At 35.8% G+C, this 23044-nt stretch overlaps 1 protein-coding gene across 3 annotated transcripts in view; it reads left to right on the top strand.

Annotated features, from left to right (window-relative positions):
• Prkg1 (protein kinase cGMP-dependent 1) overlaps positions 1–23044 on the top strand; it is a 1167449-nt gene that overhangs the window by 854148 nt on the left and 290257 nt on the right. For all 3 annotated transcript variants that reach the window (XM_021720211.3, XM_005340332.4, XM_078042034.1), the window contains one exon: positions 4277–4340. In XM_021720211.3, the coding sequence (XP_021575886.1) occupies positions 4277–4340 (64 nt within the window). The remainder of the gene's footprint in view (positions 1–4276; positions 4341–23044) is intronic.

Here is a 23044-nt window from a genome sequence, read left to right as displayed (position 1 = left end):
AAACAAAAATTAGAATATTTTCAAAGAAACATGAAACTATTTTTTTTTTGCAAAACTTCTTGTTTTTCCACTGAGATGCAAGGAAAACTTCATTAATTTAAAAGAATGATTCATTGGATCTAATGTTATTAACACATATAATGAGAACTAGTACAAGCACAAAGGAAGTAATGAAAACAAACTAATATCTGTAAACAGCACATTCATATTAGAAATTTACTACTTTAAATAATTCTAGAAAACACAATAGCATGTGAGCAAGCATTCCATTAGCCATCAAAGAGACAATATCATCATATGTCAGGTAGCCCATGAAGAATTTTACTGGATACATGTGAAATAATAGTGAAAAAGGAAAATTACAACTTAGAGTTATTATAAAAATAGTTTTAACTTTAGCCAGACGTGAGAGCACACACCTAAATCCCAGTGGCTTGGGAGACTGGGGTAGGATGATACAAGTTCAAAGCCAGCCTTAGCAATTTAGTGAGGCTGTAAGCTACTTAGCAGGACCCTGTTTCAAAATAAAGAGTAAAAAGAGTGGGGACATGGCTCAGTAATTAAGCATCCCTGCATTTAATCCCTAGTACTAAAAAAAGAGAGAAAGAGAGAAAGAGAGAGAGAGAGAGAGAGAGAGAGAGAGAGAAGAAAATTGAAGATAGTTTTAACCCCCATGGAAAGGCTTTTAAGATTCCTTTAATAATAGCTGTTGCTGTAGAGAATTGTCATCTTTGTACCCCCAGGTTATTTGGGGGGGGGCAGGAGTGGTACTGGGGATTGAACTCAGAGGCATTCAAACACTGAATCACATCCTAAGCTCTATTTTGTATTTTATTTAGAGACAGGGTCTCACTGAGTTGCTTAGCACCTCCCTGTTGCTGAGGCTGCCTTTAACTCCAAATCATCCTGCAACAGCAGCCTCCGGAACACCTGGGATTACAGGTGTGCACCCCCTCACCTGGTGATTCACCAGGGATAAATGGTGTGACCTTAAGCAAACAGTCAAGGGCAGCATTGTCTTATCTGTAAAATGGATGATAATAATGACTATATGATAAGACTGATGTAAAAATAAACCTTATATTACCTATAAAACCCTTAGCCCAATAAACAGCAAATAAAAATCCCTCAAATCTCATTTTCTGTTACTGTCATTACAAATTCCAAGTCCTTGCTTCATTTAATTAGAAAAACAGTGGAAAATTACCAAACTTTAAATCATCTCCATTATATTATATTTAAGTGCAATTATCTTACTTCAGGTCATTGCAAGTCCTTAGTGAACCGAAACGTTTGAACCCATCTGTAAGAATTTCATGTAATTAGCATGTAAATTGTTGGAATAAATTAGTTTCAGCATAAAAGAAAATATTTTTCTCTAGTGTTTAAACATTTTCTCTGGAAGTCTGTTTTTGTTATTGTTTGTCTTAAGTTATATAAATCAGATAACTCTATCTTGAGGTTTCCTTTGTCCATATCAGTGGAAACTCAATGTCAGTGGAAACTCAATATCTTTTGAAGTATTTGGGAAAATTCAACTACAATATTTCATGAATAGAATTTCAAGCTATGAACATGTTCAATTTTTTCTTGATATTCAAGCTTCTAGTAGACTTGTAATTCTTAGCAAATTAATTACATGACAGACTTAGCTAATGTTTTGAGACTAGAAACTTAGGATTTTAAAGATGGCTACCACAGTGTTTTAAGAGTAACATTAAAGTGAAAATACTTCTTTTTCTGTCAAATGATTTTTCCCCTTTTGTTAAGTACAGAAGTGCATCAGTGGTTACTGATATTTTTAAGTGTTTCTTCTTAAAAATATCCTTTATTTTTTGTTAATAATAAACACTTTGCGATATTTTGAGGCATTTAAAATGGATTGAAAATCATAAAATATATTGTATTTAAAATGTCCTCCTAAATATTAATGTTTTTGTTTTTGTCTAGTGTATTAGATGGCCAAGCAAAGATCCTTTTTTCCCCTCATGGGTAATATCCATCATGACAAGGGAAATATTACAGAATGGCTTAACATAGATACAACCCAGATTGAAATAAAAGTTTAGCACAGAAATAACAGGACTGTCTGAAGAAGTATATTATAAAGCTTGTTTTTTCCTCAAATACTTGATAGAATAGCTTGTTTTTTCCTCAAATACTCAATAGAATAGGAACTAATTTTTCTAACATCTCAGAAGAAACTGAAATAGACCTCATTAATAGAACAAGGAAAGGTTCAGTTTCTCAACCTGCATAACTCATGGAAACAGCTTCCTCTGTCTTCTGCTGTCTCTTTCTGTGACGCATTCCATCCAGCTGCTGAAATGGACTGCCTTCTGGAAATTAAAAACCACATGTCTCAGACCACAGCAGTAAATCTGGCAGAACAGATGGTCCTGGGTGAATTGCTACACCACTGCATAAAACCTTGGGATTTCATCAACAGGCTTTACCCTAAGTAACAGGAATTAGAGTGACAAATTAACAGCTAAACTTGCATGCTTATATCAAAACAATATGTTACAGTTTCTTCTATTGTAATATTCTAATCAAGTGAGAATTACGCTATAAGTCAAATATCAGGTATGCAAATGTACATGCACTCATTTATGGTCTTTTCAAACACTGAGATGCAGAATGAGAATTTAGTGCTACAACCTAGTTTGACTGACTTTGCAGTGGAGTTTCATTTGAAATCATTGCTTTAGTGTACAAACCAAGAAGTTTTATTGGTTTGTACACTTGACATCATTCAATATTTTCATTTTTGCTGTTTCAAGGGGTCAAATAAGAGAACAGGGTGAACAGAAAGGAATTAACATGGGTAATGGTACTAGGAATCTGGGTCTTTGTTCTACCTGTCTTATCCTAACAATGATTCCTAAACAAAAACTCTTCAGATCAAGGAAATCATTGAAATAAAAAAATTTATTAGGACCATTACAGATGCTAGCCAGAAAACAGAAAGGAGAAGGTCCTGGGACAAGTTTCTGCAAGTACCAGCAAAAGGAACTGGGCTAGAGATAGTGTTACCTACAGCCTTCCCCAGGGACCCTGCATAGAGCCTGGCTGGCTGGATTAGTCTGCCTGACCACTAGGAAATAGAAAAAATATGGAAAAATGAATAGTGAACTTTATGAAGACTGATCTGGGGAAGGAAAACACTGTAACCTACATTGGCTACAGGTAAGAAGGGCAGGATATTGTAAACCAAGAGACATTTTGGATTAGGAGGGCAATTCATAAAGAGAAGTCTGGCAAAATTAATATGCAAATAGGCTGTGATGGTCTTGGTGGTTAGCCCTGATGGAACTTGAGCTTTCAACATATATTCCAAAATGCAAAATAATTTTTGTTCTTTTTAGTTTGTAGCTTGTTTCTGATTAACGCCCCCACCCAATACACACAGTCCCCTATCTTTCCTCCCTTCTGTTTTCTAGCCCTTTGTAATTAAAGTTGGGACATCTCAGTCCTGTCATCACTGTCCTATGATGCAGCCACACATCCCTGCTTTCAACTTCACGTATGCTGTTGAGTCTATTTGTCAGTCACTGAAAATACAGGGAGTTGAACAAAGGCAGTTCTTATCTTTGTAGAGTTTTAATTATAGCAGGGAAGACATGCAAAAACAAGCAAATACTTGATTAATTATCTAATTATAGCTCTAGTAAGGGACAAAAGTGTTCATAATAGGACGAGGGTGGTGTGGGTCAGTGGTGAAGCCCTTGCCTAGCATGTCTGAGACCCTGGGTTATATCCCCAGCACTGGAGAAAACAATAAAAGCTCATGAGCTCAAAATAGAACTTGACCTAGCTGGGGAAGGGTGGGGGAGACTGGGAAGTGTTTCAGAGTTGTAGAATGAATGTTTGCAGGTCTGAATGTATCATCAATCACACTGTGTCCCAAAGAAAGGGTAGGAATTGACCTGAAGAAGAGGATATGTACAGGGGAACCTGGAAAGGGAGGAATCTGGTGACAACAGACTGATAAGGGGAGGAGGATAGTTGTCTCTCCTTTGTAGCTAAGGCATTTACAGTCACATAGAAAAACAAATGGGATTTGGACTTAGTTCTGTAAAACTTGCAAGTTCTTTATCTTACAACATAATTTTTCTTTGTTGGATGCAAAGCATGCTTAAACAATTGCTTTGATCTTAAGCTACAGATTGCCAGGAAGGGTTTTTGCATTTTTATTCAGATATATTGCAATGTTATCTATTAAAAGTAAGTTGCTCTTCATGTGTTCAGCATCATTCTCTGTTTTGTTTTTTAGTGTTCCAACATTCCAGAGCCTTCCTGAAGAGATCCTTAGCAAGCTTGCTGATGTCCTTGAAGAGGTAATTGTCTTTAACCTTTGAAAGTTTTGAGATGGGATCCAGCCTGCTGGCTTGTCTTCTTTTACAGCTGTATGATGACGAGTCAGAAACCACAGAGACCTTTTAAATTTGTTTTGGGCTCTGGAAAGAGCTGTATATTTTGGCTTCAAATAAAAAACAGCTTAGTACACCTGACATTTATACACAGTTAGAAATGAGCAAATCAACTACAGAGGGAAGAAAACCTTGTTGTTTTAAATGTAATGTTACCTTGTCTTCCAAGAATGGCATTTTCCCTATTTCAATAAATATGAAGTAAAATTACAGTTATGGCCACCCTGAAGCTTCAGATTAGCAAATTTATAACAGGAATTTGCAGTAACATGTATATTGTATTATCACGTGATTATATTTTACACACATGATTTCATGCCTGAATGTGGGATGTCACTGTTAGTTTTCTCTGAACCTACATAGTTTTGAGGAAGAGGAAAAACAAAACCCATTTAGGCATAGTTATGTAATTATATAATATAGAGACATATTAATGCATATGCTGTCTCACTGAGATTCATAATCAAACAGTAGCAGAAGGAAATTCTTCCTGTCAAACTAATAAGTTCCATGTGAAATTTAAAGCAAATTTTAGTGACTCAATTTATTCTCTTGTCTTTTTAATATTCATTTTGTAGTTGTAAGTGGACACAATATTTTTATTTCATTTTTATGTGGTGCTGAGGATCGAACCTAGTGCCTCATGCATGCTAGGCGAGAGTTCTACCACTGAGCCACAACCCCAGCCTCTCAAGTTAGTCTCTTAAAGGTAGTAAGCATGTGAGTTTTATTTTATGTTGAAAAAATTTTTAAAATTACCCGTTTCATTTTGCTGAGGAAGCACGGATGCATAAATGGGAATCCAAGAACACTTTCTGTGAGGGCAAAAAGCTAAGCATCAGTCCAAAGTAGGATGCCCTTGCTCAAGTAGGAATTATGGAGGACAAAGTTGGTCTTTTAGAAGGCTATTTAGAAGGCTAGTCAGCAGCCCCACCAGAATTATGAGACTTGGACAACTGAGGTGAAGGAAACGTTGCAGGTCAGGTTGTTCCTCCTCCTCCTCCTCCTCCTCCTCCTCCTCCTCCTCCTCCTCCTTCTTTCAATTCAGTAAATATTAGCTGAGTGTCCCCTATAATCAGGGATTCTGAGATGTTACAGTAAATAAATGGTCACAGTTCTTCCCTCAGGAAGTTTATAGTCTAGAAAGGGAGATTCATAATAATAACCCAGCCCCATAAAAAGTAATTAGAAATATGTGCTAATAAAAAACATGAGCTACTAAGACCATAAAACAGACACTGACATGGTCTGGGTGGCCATGGAAAGATTCTGGGAGAATACAATGAACCTGGATCTGCAGACGAAGCAGGAGTTGGCTATATGAAGCGTTGTTTTAAATTAGAAGGAACCAAATGGGAGAAAAGGAAAAGGAGGAGGTGAATGAAATGCAAAATGTGCCTAGAGAAGAGAACTTGCCAGAGTTAGTAGGTCCAGTGATATACTTAGGTTTCATCCTCTTAGCCAGAGAAAGGTTTAAAAGGAGGAATGGAAATAGGGACAGGATCCGATTAATATACTGCTATGGAATATTCCAGAGCTTAATTGGGCAAGTGGAGTGGAATGATATGTAAATGGTCAGCCCTGGAGCAAAGGGTGATTTAGGAATATGTTTCCCCACTTGAATCTATTTTCCGATTAATTTGATTAATTTCCCTTACTGCCTTCTTAGAATTCAGATTTCATATTGATTATTTTTGCTTATTCTATAATTTAGTGAATGCCTAGATTTCCAGTACTCTCTTGGGCGCTTGGTATTCAGCAATGAAAAACAAATAAAAATCCCTATCTTAATGGAGTTTACATTATTTTGGTGGAACCTTAGGGAAGATAGATGGTAAACAGAGTAAATGATTTTGGGGTTGGGGATGTCGCTCAGTGGTAGTGCACTTGCCTAGCCCAAGTATACATGAGGTCCTGGGTTTGATCCCCAGTAGAAAAAAAATCAATTAGAAGAATACAGTATATTTAATAGAGATAAATGCTAAGGAGAATTTAAGTAGGGAAGGTGGGTAGGAGGAGTTCAAGGTATTAGAATGTGTAACTACAGTTGTCAATTGAATAAGTAAAGGGGTGTTGAGTCCAAGGAAAGAGTACTATGAAAAATGTCCTTAGGAAGTTCAAGGAATAGCAAGATGGTCACTGAGTTGGCATTGGAGTAAGGGGCCAGAGAAAGTGTGCCTAGACTGGTATGGGAGCAGGTAGATCATCTAAGACCTTTTAGTCCATTGCGGTTATTTTGGCTTTTCCTTTGAGTGAGATGGAAGCCATTGGATGATTCTAAGTAGAGCAATGCAATTATCGGACATACATTTTTAAGAAGATTGCTCTTTTGAGAAAAAATTAAGGAATCCTTGGAATGACAGTAAGAGAAATAATGATGACTTTGTTCACTGTGGTAAAAGGAGAAGGAGAAATTGTCAAATTCTGACTCATTTTGAAAGTAAAATTGAGAAACTTTATTGTTGCAGTAGATGGGTAGAATAAGAGAAAGAGAGGAATTAAGGATGACCCTGTGTTTTTTATATGAATAATGGGAAGGATGGAATTATTAGTTAAAATGGAGAAGACTGGGAGAGGGGAGTAAATGGAGCAAAGAGGCAAGAAACTCTGGAGATAAGTTGCAGGAAATGAGAAGCTTCAGAATCTTTGGCAGATAGATGGTTTGCTGTAGCATTGTTTGAGTCGAAGGCAGCTGTTGGCTATCTGGGTATCATTAGAGGGGAGTAAATGTGGATGAGTACAAGGCAGAACACTAAAGCAGGTAGCAACCAATTATTATAAAAGTATGAATGGATCTTAAAAACATGTCACTGAGAGAAAACTTAATCAAAGAGATGGTTTCTGAACTATCATTTACTCACATTAAAATATATGTGCATAATAATACATTTTGCTAAAAGTCATTAAAAATAGGATTTTACAAATCAGATACATGTGAATGAATGGCTGCCTGTAGCAGAAGGGGAATAAGGGAAAGCTATGAATAGAGGAGGAGGAGGAGGAGGAATGATTGAAGAGAATGTCAGAGTAAATCTTTTACTGAGCCTTATTATTTCCACTATAAGAGACTAGGGAATGAAGAGGAACAAGTGAAAATTGGAGGAAAACTAAAAGCACTTTGTGCCTTAAAATCTAAAGGAAGGAAGTGGTATGAAGAAGTGTCACAAATACTTTGGTTTGAATGTTGTTGAAAAGTCAGGTAGAGAAGTGGGGTTGGCAGGTGGGAAGGGCTAGTGGGAGCAGAGGACAATTGTGGAAGCAGGAGGCAGAGGAGGTCACTCATATCACCTCTTGCATAGGCATGAGAGTCCAGGCTCTCCACGCCTAGAGAAACAGGGAAGGCAGAGGACTGGGCACACATGCCCTAGGTGAGTTGATGGGTGGTTGGAGCTGTGGAAAAGATTTTTGGGTAGCTACTGTTTTCTCGGTGATATAGAAAGCAAGGGCATCAACTGAGAATGAGGATGGGTAGGGTTTGAACGGTTGAAGGAAGGACAAATGCAAGAAAAATGGAAGAACAATGTACTAGGGAAAAGCTTTATGGTTACCAGGCATCATGAAGGCATCACTCAGGGTAGCTGTCCCCATCTGAGTAAAGCAGGCAAAGGAGAATTTTATTCCAAACTATTGCATTAGGGGAAAGAGGTTGAACTGAAAGGAAGGAAAGGTGGAGTGGGTATTTAAGCACTGGGGTGAGCTAGTAAGTAGAAAATTCCTGGAGGAGGACACTGCTGATGTACCCTAGGGAGGAGGCTGTTCAATGTGATTAGGATCTCTGTGTTCCCTCCTTTTCTCTTACAGAAGTTAGGCTCTAGTTATCCCAAGGAGACAGGGAGAAAAGTTTTTGTTTGTTTGTTTGTTTGTTTGGTGTGTGTGTGTGTGTGTGTGTGTGTGTGTGTGTGTGTGTGTGTGTTTTAAGTAACTGCTGTTATAAAAGGAAGATCTGTATTCTGGAGTCCAGAATCATCAAGTTTAGAGAAGCTGACCTGGAGGTTAGAGTCCTCTTGGCTTTTGCCCATTTCATTGTTTTTCCAGCCTCATTTGTTTATGTGGACTCAAGCTCCTGACAGGCAAAGAATTGTATTTAAGTAGGATTGTTATTCTGCCAAGAGGAGATGAGTGTTTGAGGGAGGGAATATGGAGCTGAAGGGAGAGGGTGATTATAATGGCCGACCCTGGTATTTAAACTGGGAAAAGAGGAGAGAAGCAGTGAAATGATCAAAAATCTATGACAGGTTGCTAGATCAGTGGATTTTAGTAGAGAGAGGTTGAAGAATTTTCAGAGTTGAGCTTTAAAAGTGGGTGAACTGGAAAGATACTGGAAATGCTTGTTGCTTTAGGTGGCAACTGTGCCAGTAATTCTGTGATCCATTCACAGATTCTTAGCTTGAGGCTTATTGAAGTCAGCTTTCTGTGATTTATTGGTCTCCTTCATCTGTGACTACAAAGTGAAAAGACATCATTGCATTTGACTTCTATGTTCAAGTATTAAAAAAAGACATAAGACAAAGTATTGGCTGTATTTCTGCTTGAATGTGCTGACCTGCAACCTCTGTAAATGTAAAACTTCTTTTCCCAGTTGGTCTTTTGGTTTTTGCTTGTTTTAGGAGAATACCCTGAAGAACTGCCCGATGACCCTGTGTTTGTTTTAAAAAAAATCAAACTAAAGCACAAATTCATTCCCCCCATCAACCCCTTTAAAAAAATCAACTAAAAATCCATGAGATCCTTTAATCATTTTCTTTTCCACAGCTGTGAAGCCATTTGCTATGTTTTGTATAACAATAGCCATAACTCTATAAATAATTCTCACTAAAGAAATATTTTTATGTCAGATTTTAAAACCAGAATATACTTTAATTTATGTTAGGTCATTTAAGACATTGAGCGTTCTATACCAATGATGAATGAAATTGGAAACAGATGATTTGTACCCACACCTTTGTTTTCAGGACATAAAAATGAAGTAAGCCTACAAAATAAAAAGCAGACATGTAAATATTCTATGCAGTGCAAATGAAGTGTTTAACTAAAGTTGAGTAAACAATCACAATGAGAAACTAGATGAAATTATGTATCAGATAAAGTGAGCAAATCTGGAAGAACAAAAGCAATACCGATGTCACATAGCATTAAGGGAACATGCTTGCATAACAATTAGATGTCTTTCTACAAATATCCATAAGATGAAAGAATCCTAGATTATTCTGAAAGGAAGGGGATACAGCCTTCAACAAAGATGTTTACAGCTTTGTTCATTCAACAGATACTTAGGGAGCATCTGCTGCATGCCAGGAATTGTTCCAGGCCTTGGGGATTCAGGGCCCTGTTCTTCCATAGCATATGCTCCAGTCTATGATACAGAAGATAAATTAGTAAAGAACCTACCATGGAGTGATAAGGCCACTCTGAAGTTATTGTTAAAATGAAGCCATTACAGAAATTTAATTTAGCAGAGATTATTTGAGAAAACAGTTTAAGAACCAAAATAGTCTGGACCAAAAATGGGTCAGAGCTCTTCACGCCATCACAGTGCAGACTCTATTTATAGCCACAGAAAAGGAAATACAATACAGAAAAAAACTTGATTGGCCTCCATTGGCTTTTGCCTTACATACTGAGATTTTGGCAGCTTTGACTCAGCTTCATCATAGGTATACTTCCATTTAGATTATAGATCACTTATACATTAAATTCGATAGCAGTTCATTATGTACAGATTAACCCTTAGGCCAAATTTAAAATATGTATGAAGGCAGCTTTAGGTCAAACTTGAATTACCATCACCAAGGGAAGATGATATTTAAGTCAAGATATAAATGAAGATATGGGGTGCCCTATGTACCAGGGAGAGGGAAGGACAGATATGTTTTTTTATAGGATTGATTTTGCTCTCCTTAAAAAACAGAAAGATTTGTAGGTGGTAGAGTGGGGTGAGAAGAGACTACAGAAAATTCAGCAAGAAGGGTTTGCCCATCAGGATAAAAAGTTCAGTTTTTGTTCTAAGAACCATAAGAAAGTATTCAGTACAGTAAGTAGTAAAGTGAGAATATATGTGTTATGTTTTAGTATTCTATCTCAACTATTATGAAAAGAATGGATTATAGAGAGGCACCCGCATCTACACACTTACCCAGGTGAGGATGGATGGGTTGTAGGTGGATTTACTTTCTCATTGGCAATTTCATTTCTTATAGTCATCATGAAGCAATACTTACAATATACAGGTGAAGAGTTTTAAAGATATGGACAGGGGAGACAGGAACTGAGAGAAATACAATGTAACTAGATAGAGGGGTGAACATACTGACATTAAACAAGTGATTTAGATGGGTACCTACGACAGAGGAATATAATATTTGGGAACTCTTGTTCTGGAACTGAAGAGAAGCCTTCTCTCTCCAGTAAAGTGAGTTGTTTCTGCCTTTGCCCAGCCCAGGCCTTTCCTATCCCTATTTATAGTTCCTGGAATGGATTACCTACTTGTATTGTATTTTTTCTTCCTTATGAGGTTATAAAACAGGAACAAATCTCCTTATTTTTAGTGTAGCAGTTTAATGCTCCTTTCTTTTTTTCTTTTGTATGACATAGTAGAGGTATTCCCTTTGCATACTGAATTTCTCACCCATTTTTCAGAAATGTTTGAGTTTTTTCCAGTCTCTGCTGTGGTTTGGATTGAATCCCCCAGAGGTCCTATGTTAAAGGCTCAGTCCCAGAGCTGGAGCCTTGGGGAGGTGGGCCTTGTGGCAGGTCCTTAGATCATTGGGGGTGCTGTGGAACCTCCAAAGGAACTGTCAGACCCTGGGTCTCTTCCTCTTCCTTTTTGCTTCCTGGTTCATGAAGTGACCAGTTTTCTCTGCCATGTGCTCCTGCCATACTGTGCTGCCTTCAAAGGCCTGAAGAAATGGGGCTCTATAGTCTTGGACTGTAACCTCTAAAACTGTGACCCAAACATTTTTTCATAAAATAATTTTCTCAGATGTTTTGTTATATTGTAATGGAAAACTGATTGTTACAGAGAAGTTATGGAGTTTCTTTTTGTTAGTTTGTTTTTGTTTGGCTTTTGAAACAAGTGTCTTACTATGTTACTCAGACTGACTCAAACTCAAGTGATCTTCCCACCTCATCCTCTCAAGTACTGGATTACAGGCCAATGTGACTGTGACTAGATCTATTTACCTACTCTTCTGGATAGCAAGAGGTTCTTGGTGAAAGCCTTATTCAGACCAAAAACAATTCTCCTAGATTGTGTTTTGTAAAACAAATTGAAACAATTTACTTCACTCAAATTATTTACCTTCATTCTCACCACAGTATGTTCTTCTCATTCCTGACTTGAATTAAGATGTAATAAATATCAGAGATTATTTTAAGAACCCCATATTTTGTTTGGCAGAAAAGTCATTTTTAGTTTATAAAATAATCTAAAAAGTTTAGGTACAGGGTAGGGAACAGCAAACTCTGATTTTGTCAACTAATTTCCTTAACCTCTAAACTACCCTGTATAGAAGTGAAAATATGTATTCAAATTAATCAAATGTATTTGAATCTATTTTGAGTGTCTAGGAATTACCTGTATGTGGGAAATATGCAAAATTGTGAAGTATAATCTCTTCTTATCATAACAAGGTGACAAACTTTCCTGCTTCACCTATGTACACTTTAATTAGTTTCTACAGATAAATTACATTTTTTTAAATGTATTGAACACTCACAGCTAATCTCTAGCACTGTAATAGTGTCCTTCCTTGTCACCGACCCAAACACAATAAAGAAACATCACTGTGAATAAACTCGATGTTTAATATTTATGCAGATGTTGGGACTCTGATGACATCTTTTTAAAAAGTGGCAAACAAAATGTTTTTTTCATAGAGATAAGGAACAAGGATTAACTTGTTATATCAAAAAGAGTACTCAAAAATTAATTTGAGTGTGAATTATATTCTCACACATGTAGGTGTACAAGTTTTGCTAACTTATATTTTATTGAAAATGGGAGAACTAAATTAAGTCAACAAATTCACTTTTCAACACCTGGTGTCGATAGTTTTCCTTTGTGAGGATAAAGGAAGTCAAGCCCGGATGCTGTATTCAGAGCTCCTAAATGGAAAAAAAAAAAATGCATATCAGAACCACTTATTTGTATTAAAGTCTATTTTATGTTCAATTTCCTCTTTGAAACATTCAACATGTTTCAACATTCATTCTTCTTGGAATAAAAGACTTCTGCTTCAACAAACTTTTAAGAGTTTTCTACTTTGTGGTCTACAACTTCACATGATTGACTCATGGGCACACTTAAACCTAAATAATGGTTTGTTCTAATCTGTGCCCTATTTACGTTTCTGTCAACTGTGTATTTATACTGTTGTGACACTAACAAGGTCTTCAACAAATAGCATTCCTCAGACTTCTTAAATTATTAAGAGGGGCATTATAGAAAGTAAGAAGAGATAGCAACAACCAAAGAAAATATTTTTCCATCATTATTGCTTGACTTAGGAAGCAAATATAATATATATAACATAGACACTCTCTTGGAAAAAGGAGGATTACATAACCTAGACACTTCTCTCTAGTGCTGATCCAGTGGGCTAATTAAATTTTTGTTTTTGCATGTTCCTTGCTCTTACTATCCTGTGTTGATGTCTTCATAGACTTCTTTGCATCCTCTCCTGTTGTAAGACAGGGGAAAAGTCCTGCCTTTGGTGGAGTTTTTGCTGTGCTGTGAAACTTTCTCCTTTATCATTCTAAACAGGCCAAGATTCTTCAGGAAAGAACTGATGAAGTGGACAGGAACATTATTAGTTCCCTTTGAAATCTATTGTTTATAACTAAACTTTCCTTTCCTTTCTCAAAGCCAAGCTGGAGGGAATTCAAAGAACCTGTTCTTTCTCAATTGCTCTAGCCTACAGTACTCTGAATTTGGAAATTTAACATTTTGTTTGTTATCTCTAGTGTCTTCCTGTTCTTCCTTCAGATGAGGCAGATTACTGCTTTTGAAGGGGGAAGGAAGTAGAAGTGTGTGTGTGTGTGTGTGTGTGTGTGTGTGTGTGTGTGTGTGGTGTGACAGGGTGGAGGATGAAAAGGACACAGAAAGGAGAGCTTAAATGCAAAGACAAAACCTTCAGTTCAGTATTAACACTTACTCCTTACTGGTAAAAACATAAACAATTAAGAGATGAGGAAAGATCAGTGTTGCACGCCTCTAGTCCCTGAAATTCTGGCAGCTGAGGCAGGAGGATCACAAGTTCAAAGCCAACCTCAGCAACTTAATGAGGTCTTAAACAATTTAGCACAACCCTGTTTCAAAATAAAAAATAAAAAGGTCTGGGGATATGGCTCAATGATAAAGTGCCCCTGAGTTCAATCCCTGGTACTTACATAGATAGATAGATAGATAGATAGATAGATAGATAGATAGATAGATAGATAGATAGATAGAAGAAATAAAGAAAAAAAATGAGGAAAGAACTGGATAGATGTTTCTTCAAAGAGAGGATATATGAAGTTCCAGTCTGTAAACAGAAGGCTTCTTGATATCATTAATCATTTGTGAACTTCAAATCAAAACCATAATAAATCATATCCACTAGGATGACTGGGGGAAAAAAGATGGATAATAACAAATGTTTGCAAGGATATTAGAGAAATTGAAACATCATATATAGTTGAAAAGATTATAAAATGCAGAGCTTCTTTGGAAAATACTTTCTTAAAATATTAAACACAGGGTTTCCACGTGACCAGGCAATTTAACTCCTATGTGTATACCCAAGAAAATTAAAAGCTTATATCCATCCAAAATCTTGCACACAAATGTTCTTTGTAGCATTATACTCCATAGCCAAAAAGTAGAAGCAACCCAAGTGTCCACTGACTGATATATAGATAAATGACATATTTTATATATGTCTATGCAATTGAATATTATTTGGTCATAAAAAGGAGTGAATTACTCATATGTGCTACAATGTGGATGACCTTGTAAACATGATGCTGAGTAAAAGTAAAATGCCACACACTGTAGAGATCCATTTACATGAACTTTCTAGATTAGACAAATCTAGAAAGACAGAAAGTAGATTAGTAGCTGCTAAAGATAGTGAGAGGGAGGGAAATGAGGAGTACCTTTTAATGGATATGTAGATATTTTTTCTTAGAGTGATAGAAATATTCTAAAACTTCAATGCAGTGATCATTTTTTAACTTTTTGCATAGTCTAAATTCATTGAATTATATACTTTAAACAGGTAAATGTTATAATCTGAATTTTTTCTCAATAAAAATGACAAGAAAAGTAAATATGGGCTTTGACTCTAATGGTGATAACTTCATTGAAAGAATGGTTTCGGGTTGTAAGGAAAAAGTGCACTTAGGGGCTACATTTGTGTTGACGGCCATGTAAACATGATGGCAAAGCATAGTTTAAAATTTTAAATATGAACAGAAATAATATATAGCTGAAAAGCGGAAATGTAGAAGATTTTTGTTGGGATGTTGTAGATACTTAAACATTGATTTTGTGTTTCAACAATATTGACATTTCTGCATCTGTCTAAAATATTGTACAATTCTATTCTCAACAGTGATCTTTCTGATTCTAAGCCTTGTTCATTATCATTTCACAGTATATAAAAAGTCCCTCTATCATATGTCCTTGGTCGATTTAGCTATCATTATATAGAAAAGATAAATGCTTGTTTATTGCTTTTTATTGGTCTCTGATGAAGAAGATTTGCTTTTTCTGATAGTAAGTTCCTTAAAGGCAAGCACTATATTGGTATTTATTTTGACTGGGTGTCTTTAAGCAATGGATAAAAACAACATCAATACCTTCCAACTAATTGGTGTTAACTCTGCCAGGACAAGAGCCTCTGTTTAATCCTACCTGAAATAAATACTATTTTTAATATTTCCAACTTACAGGTGAGGAAACGGAGGCCAAATAAAACAGTTAAGTTAATGGAGAGGTATTTTATTCCCATACAATCTGATGCTGGAATCAAGATCTTTCAATGCTATTCTGCACTGCATCTTAAAGATATTCAGAATTAAGTGACAAAGAAAAAAAATTTTTTACTTCACCTCTACTCTTTATTATAAATAGGAGACACTTTCTTCTGAAAATGCTCATTTATTTATTTTTACATGTAGTTTTTCCCAGTCAGTGTTTTAAGTTTGTTATGACAGGGATCCATTTTATGCTTCCCACAAGTTCTGAAACAAGGCGTGTGTAGTCATTTTATTGCCAGAATATGTATGCTTTGCTCCATGCTGCTTGCAATTCATTAAAATGTATGCACTTTGCAAATTGGAAACCAATCTGCAAGAAATCTGCTTTCTAGAAAACATTCTTAGGAAGTACTTGAAATGGTTGCCACATAAGTGTATACAAACCTGCATGGTACTTGTAATTTGTTGTCATTTATGGGGTTTGTAAGCAAATAGTAGATTTGTGTAGAACTGTAAATTAGTGGCCTGGCTTTACCATGTGTGAGATCTATTTACAAAATGTTACTTGCTAGCATCAAATGAGCTCTGGATTCCTTTTATAGGAAGAAAGGATAAACACGCTGAACTGATAAGTTTCCCTGCCTTAAAAAAGAAAAGAAAAGAAAAGAAAAAGAAAGAAAGAAAGAAAGAAAGAAAGAAAGAAAGAAAGAAAGTGACCCAATATTTTCAACCATTTTTTAAAAATCGAAAGCCTCTTTGTACCTGCCAAAAAAAATCTTAGCTTAGGGACTTGTACAGAGTAGGCATCGACGACACAAATCAATGAAGCCTATTTGTACTTACAAATAAGAGCCTAAAGATAAGAAAACCAGTTGAGCTTTCAGTTTCAGCCACAAAATATAAAGCTTGTGTGTCCTAGAGAGAGTTGTCAAACAACTTGAGCAGAGGATAACCCAGGCACTCAGTCCTGGGCCAACATAAGACCTGTGGTTACACAGTACATTTCTGACTCTGTGACAAGGGCGACCTACAGCTTCCTTGAAGAGAGGGAGCCATGCAGTTTCTTAGTCTAGTGGCTACAGGCTGTTTCTTGGTAGATAAGGTTCTGACCAGGGCAGGTAATATTTCAATCATGAATGTTCTTCGGAGGTCAGGTTAGGGAGCATTCATGAGGAGACAACTGTGAAAGAGAATGCTTCTGTGAGTCTCATTGAATTTGTTTCCTTACTCATTATGAAATGCTGTAGGTGAGCTTCTCTTAGCTCTCTGGGAAGAGCTACCATTCTTTTTTATTACTTACTCTTAAAAATTATTATTTTAATAAGGGTAGCACAGATTTTCTGGCAAATGGACCTACAGTGTTGCACTGTTCTCCTGGTTCCCTTTGCTTAGTATGACATTGTGCAAATCAGTAAACATTGTAGTAATTAACGATTACTGGACAAGAGAAGTATAGGCTCTCCCTGATTCCTCTTTCCTCTTCTAACGATTGATTTTGAGAATATGTTGCACTTATTTTTGTTGTTGTTTTAAAGCAGTTTACCTTGACCAGCTCCATTCTATCCTTTCTGTTTTTTACTTAATTTGTGTGTGCAGTTTGAACCACAGTACCATATGCTTGTTCTTATATTTCTTGGAACTTATCAACAATTTTTTCTTTAAGGATAAGGTATGTCTTTTTATATATTCTTCATTAACAGTGGAGGAAGGAAGGGTTTGCACAGAATTATTCCTGACATTAATGCATAACCAATAAATATTTGTGGAATGAGTAGCTGGGATAGGGTTTCAATAAATATGTGCTATATGAATGACTCAGTGAATGAAACAAAACTATTCTATTTTACATTTGGATACTTTATCACCACAACCACAATAAAAATGGGTCAAAGGCAGGGAGCATGCTTTCTAAAACACAGGAGCTCATCAGAACTATGTGATAATAGATACATCATAGAGGCTGCTGGTTGGATCTCCAAGAGCCAAACTTGGTGTAGAGAACCAAGGACTGGAAGACCTTATTTTCCTTTTTTCAATTTCTTCTTTTCCTTTATTCATTCCAGGATGATAAAACAAAGACCAAACATTTGGAAAGGTTTTTTTTTTTTTTTGATGGTACTGAGATTGAACCCAGAGGTTCTTTACCCCTGAGCTATATTCCTGACCTTTTTGAAAATTTAAGACTGTGTATTGTTAAGTTGCTGAGGCTGACCTCAAACTTGCAATCCTTCTGCCTCAAAATGTCCAATAGCCGGGATTACAGGTGTGTACAACCATACCCTGCTAGAAGGATATCTGAAAGAAAAGAAAACTCTTATAAAGGATGTTGAATTTCCAGTGTAATTTCCCTGGGCAGAAGGCTGAATTGCCTGTGACTAACCACTTAACAAGAGGGTTAAGGTTTCCAGTAGCCATCTTCTCCGTTTCCTACAATTACAGTTCAGCATTTGTCTCTGGCAGTAACCACTCATTCCAGAGTTGTTTTTTTTTGGTTGATGCTTTGTAATTTCTACAGAGACAGTCATGTAATCTGTGGATAAAGACAACTTTATTCCTTCCTTCCCATATATATCTTTGCTTTTGTCTTATTATATTACCTAATAATTCTAGCACAACATTGACTAGGAATAGAGAGAGGAGATAGCCTTGTCCTCATTCTGATTTTTTTTTGGGGGGGGGGAGTTTCTAGTTTTTTACTACTAAGCATAATGTTAGCTGAATGATTATAGTTTTTTTAAAAGAAAATTGAGAAATTTACCCTGTATTCATAGATTACTAAAGGTTTTTTTTAATCGTGAATGTATATTAGATTTTGTGCAGTGCTTTTTCTATATCTATTGATATGATATGTGATATTTCTTCTGTAGCCTGTTAATGTAGTGTATTATAGTGATTGATTTTAGAAGATCAAACAGGCCTTCCATACCTAGAATGAATTTTACTTGGTTGTGGCATATAATCCATTTTATGCATTGTTGTATTTGATTTGTTGATATTCTGTTGAGGATTTTGCATCTATATTCATGAGAGATATTGACAGTAGTTTTCTTGCTTGTGAAGTCTTTTGATAATGTATGAGGGTAAAGTTGGCCTCATAGTATGAGTTTATAAAATATTCCCTCTGCTTCAGTTTTCTGGACCAGATTGTATAGAATTGGTCTCATTTTTTCTTTACAGGTGAACCCATGTAGGCCTTCTGTCTTAGAAAGTTATTAATTAATTATTGATTCAGTTTCTTTGCTTGATAAATCCCTATTAGGATTATCTATATCTCTTTGTGCAAATTTTGGTGTTGTGTCTTTCAAGGAATTAGTCCATTTCTTCTAAATTATCAAATCTGTGGGCTTAGAGTTCTTCAAATACTCCCTTTTTATCCTTTTGTGTCCACAGGATCACTAATGATAGTGCTTTCTTTATCTGTGATGTTAGTAGTTTGTTGTCTCCTGTGTTTTTCTTCAGTTAGCCTGGCTAAGGATTTATCAATTGTTCTTTTCAAAGGTGTTGCTGATTTTATTGATTTCTGTTTGGAAAATTGGTTTCCTGTTTGCAGTTTCACTGATCTGATTGGATTTCTATCATTTTTTTTTTCTGGTTAGGTTGCATGTAATTTGGTTTTCTTTTTTGAGTTTCTTAAGAAAGAAACTTGGGTTATTTATTTTAGATCTTCCCTCATATTGAAGTATGCATTCAGTGCTATAAATTTTCCTCTAAACATGCTTTTTGCTTTATCCCAGAACTTTGTTAGGTTGTTATAGCCATGTGTTATTTAGAAATGTGTTGTTTCTACGATTTTTAGAACTTTTTAGCTATATTTCCATTATTGATTTCTAAGCTAATTCAAGCGTAGCCTAATCACCTACTTTGTATGATTTATATTCTTTTGAATTTGGCTCATTATGCTGTCTGTCTTGATGAATGTTTCATGTGAGCTTGTGAAGAATGTGTATTCACTGTAAGATGAGGTATTCTGTAAGTGTTAGTTAGATTCAATTGATTGGTATTATTAAGCTCAGTTTCATTCTTACTGAAATTCTGCTTGCTGGATCCATTACTAATTACAGAATATTGATATATCCAAGAAGATTAATCTATATCTCCTTTTAGTTTTTTTCTTTTCTTTTTATATTGGGGGTTAAATCCAGGGACACTTAACTACTGAGCCATATATCCAGACCTTTTATTTATTTATTTTTAAACAGGGTCTCACTAAGTTGCTTAGGGCCTCAATAAATTGCTGAGGCTGACTTTGAACCTGCAATCCTCCTGTCTTAGCCTCCTGAGCTGATGGGATTACAGGAATGTACGATAACACCCAGCAACATCTCCTTGTAGTTCTGTCACTTAAGCCTCATATATTTTGATGCTATATTGTTAGATATACCCATACTAACAATTTCATATTTTCCTGGAGAATTGATCCTATTATGATTATATAATGCCCCCTTCATTTTTATCCCTGAAAAATTTCCTTGCACTAAAGTCTGATTGGTGTAAAATTAGTATAGGTAACCCTGCTTTCTTTTTATTGATGCTATTATATCATATCTTTTTCTGTCCCTTATATATATATTTTTTAGTACTGGGGACCAACATGTACTCTACCACTCTACCACTGAGCTATATCTTCAGCCCATTTTATTTTACATTTTGAGACAGGATCTCATTCAGTTCTCAAGTCTGGCCTTAAATTTATAATTTTCCTGCTTTAGCCTCCAAAGTAGCTAGGATTACAGACATGGGGCCAGCTTCTATCCCTTAACTTTTGTGTGTGTGTGTGTGTGTGTGTGTGTGTGTGTGTGTATGTGTGTGTGTTACTGGGAATTGAACCCAGGGCCTTGTGCATGGGAGGCAAGCACTCTACCAACTGAGCTATATCTCAGTCCTCCTTACATTTAATATGTCTATGTCTATATTTAAAGTGAGTTTCCTGTAGGTAATATGTAATTTTAAAATCTACTGAGTATTTTAATTGGTATACTTAGACCATTATTTAAAGTATTTTTGAGTATATGTGTATACATATATGTGTGTAGATCATTGTTTTCTATTCATTACCATTGTTTTTAGCGCTTTTTAAAATAAAAACAATTCCACAGCATTTATTGTCATTTGTAATAATTAAAGGTAATGAAAAGAATTTTAAATATTTTAAACTATATTTTTAAATATACTTAAAATATAGCTTAAAATATTTATATTTATATTTTAAAATTTTAAACTATATGAAATATTTTAGAACTATATCACAACAAAAGATACCTAAAAATAGCAATGTATGTTCCTCTTTTCATGGGTATTTGCTTTGTCCAGGTTGGTTAAGACTTGATAAAATCCTAGTACATTAAGATTTGCTAAAATAATCCTAATTTTTTAAGGTAGAAGATAGAACTCTGGATATATTTCAGAGGGTTACTTTCTTTCTCCCTTAAAGAAATCCCAAGGAATTTTTCTCCTTAATTCATGGAGGGAACCTTGTAGAGTTCCTTGGGTAAAACTCAAGTCCCCCTAAAACTGGGCCTCCTAGGCTTTCTTTCCAGTTTCCAAGGCCACAATTTCATCTGTGACCTCATTTTTCTGATGAATATCAAGAAATGTTTTTGATTTTTTGATTTGTGGAGATTATATTTTTATTATTCTAAGGGATGGGAGTGATGACTTTCAAGCTCTTTATGTGTCAGACTGGAGACTAATAGTTTTTTTTTTTTAATATAAACATAAGAGCCATATGAAACACTTAGCAAAATGCATGGTACATACTGAGAATATATTTTAAATCTTGTTGTTATTCATTATTATTCTATTGGAAAAAAGTTTTCTAATCATAATTAAATAATAATGTGAAATAACAGGCATCACAAGAGTGAATATATTTCTCTGAGCAATTAAAACATTTATGAATGAAATAACAGGGTTAGTGGAATAATTTACTATGGTCAGATGCCTATGGTCAAAATTATAGGATGACGGTGGCACGAAGAGCAAACCTGAGCTGAAAAGTGGACCAGAGACCCTGTGTTAGGAGGGCACAGTGAGGAACCTGAAGGAAAATAATAGAGATTGGGATCAATTTTCAGTGTAATTTTAGGAATAGCAAATATGATGAAGAGGATAATAGCCTCTTTAGATGTTCGACCCATAGCAGAATTCACATAGCCAGCTTTGCCTTTTGTATTCAAAGACGGTGCTTTCTGATGAGGACTGCTATTTGTGCTGAGAGATGCTGCTGAACAGTTTATTCCAAGAAAGGCTGCCCTTTGATCCTCAGCTGTCACCACTGTTTAGAGCAAAGCCTTCATAGATGTGTGGCCTACTTAACCTCTTGCTTAAACAGAGCCTCCTTGTCCCCTATCACTGTGGGTTTTCTTGCTCTGGGTGCTTCTGAGTTCTCCAGTGGTTCAGAATTGTCACAGGTATCAAGAAAGCATTATTCTATCCTGCCTGCTGATGGCCATTTTGCTTCTCCATACATTGATTGCTTGTGGCCTAGGTTCCCTGAAGATTCTTCGCTAAGCATCTCTCTCTCTCTCTCTTTTTTTTTTTTTTTTTTCTGTACTACTTCTGAGTGGCTCTGGGAATTCTTCTTACTTTTAGGACTTTACCATCAGCAATCCTGCCTCATCTTTTAATGTTAAGACTGCTATGTAGTTCTACCTAGTGATATTACCTTAGAAAACCAATTTCATGTTCATAAAATAGAGAAGATCAACCTTGCAGCCCTAGAGAAGGCTGGTCCTTAGCTGCACCATCAACTTTAAATTTGTTCTAAATCTTGACCCCAATATCATTTTCTTAGATAGGCTAGATCATATGAATCACTTGGAGAAGTTGCTTAAAATACAGATTTCTGGACACCATCTCTGAAGTGATGAAATATGTAAGAAAGAACCTAGAAACCTGTATGTTAAATGCCAACTGTACCTTTGCACGTCAAGTTACAGGTGGTCATCAGTGACCAATTATATGCACTCATATATTCACATGCTGTGGATATACAGTTTTGTTAGTTAAAAACAGAACCTGGCTATGCATAGCGAGGACAGATATAGCCTGTCTCTGCCGTGCCTTTCTCAGTGCCTTTCTCATAGCATACTATTACTAGGATTGAAAAAGAAAAGGATACTTGGCCCTGTCCCAGCCCAATTTTTACAGGGTTTATATTATCATTCGAGAACATGCCATTCTAAAATTTTGGCATTTCCAAAATTTAAGACAATTTGTTCACCACCTAGACTTTGTATGAAGTAGAAGCTAAGACTGCTTTTTGTATTCTTTAAGGTTAAAAAAGAAATCAAAAGAATAACCGTGTCCTATGATGATTATTTGAAACTCAAATGTAAGTTTTATTAGAACCCAGCTATACTGATTTCTTTAATTATTGTTTATGACTATTTTTGTGCAATAGTAGCAGAGCTGAGTCATTCACTACAACAGAGACCTCATGGCCCCAAAGTCTGGAATGTTCACTATTTTAACCTTTACAAGAAAGGTTGACAATCCCTGATGTAAAGAAATGTTGGCAGATATCAGGATCTATCCAAGTACATTGTCAGATCAGTAAGATCTCATCCTTTTCTGGGGAAATAGAGTGTCTGGGGTTCTGAATACTCCATTCCTCCAGTTCTCCTGTGTCCTGGAAACAATCCCCCATGTTT

The sequence above is a fragment of the Ictidomys tridecemlineatus genome, chromosome 1 (assembly GCF_052094955.1).
Source record: "Ictidomys tridecemlineatus isolate mIctTri1 chromosome 1, mIctTri1.hap1, whole genome shotgun sequence".
NCBI classification, from domain to species: domain Eukaryota; kingdom Metazoa; phylum Chordata; class Mammalia; order Rodentia; family Sciuridae; genus Ictidomys; species Ictidomys tridecemlineatus.
This window is presented reverse-complemented; position numbering and strand designations above follow the sequence as displayed.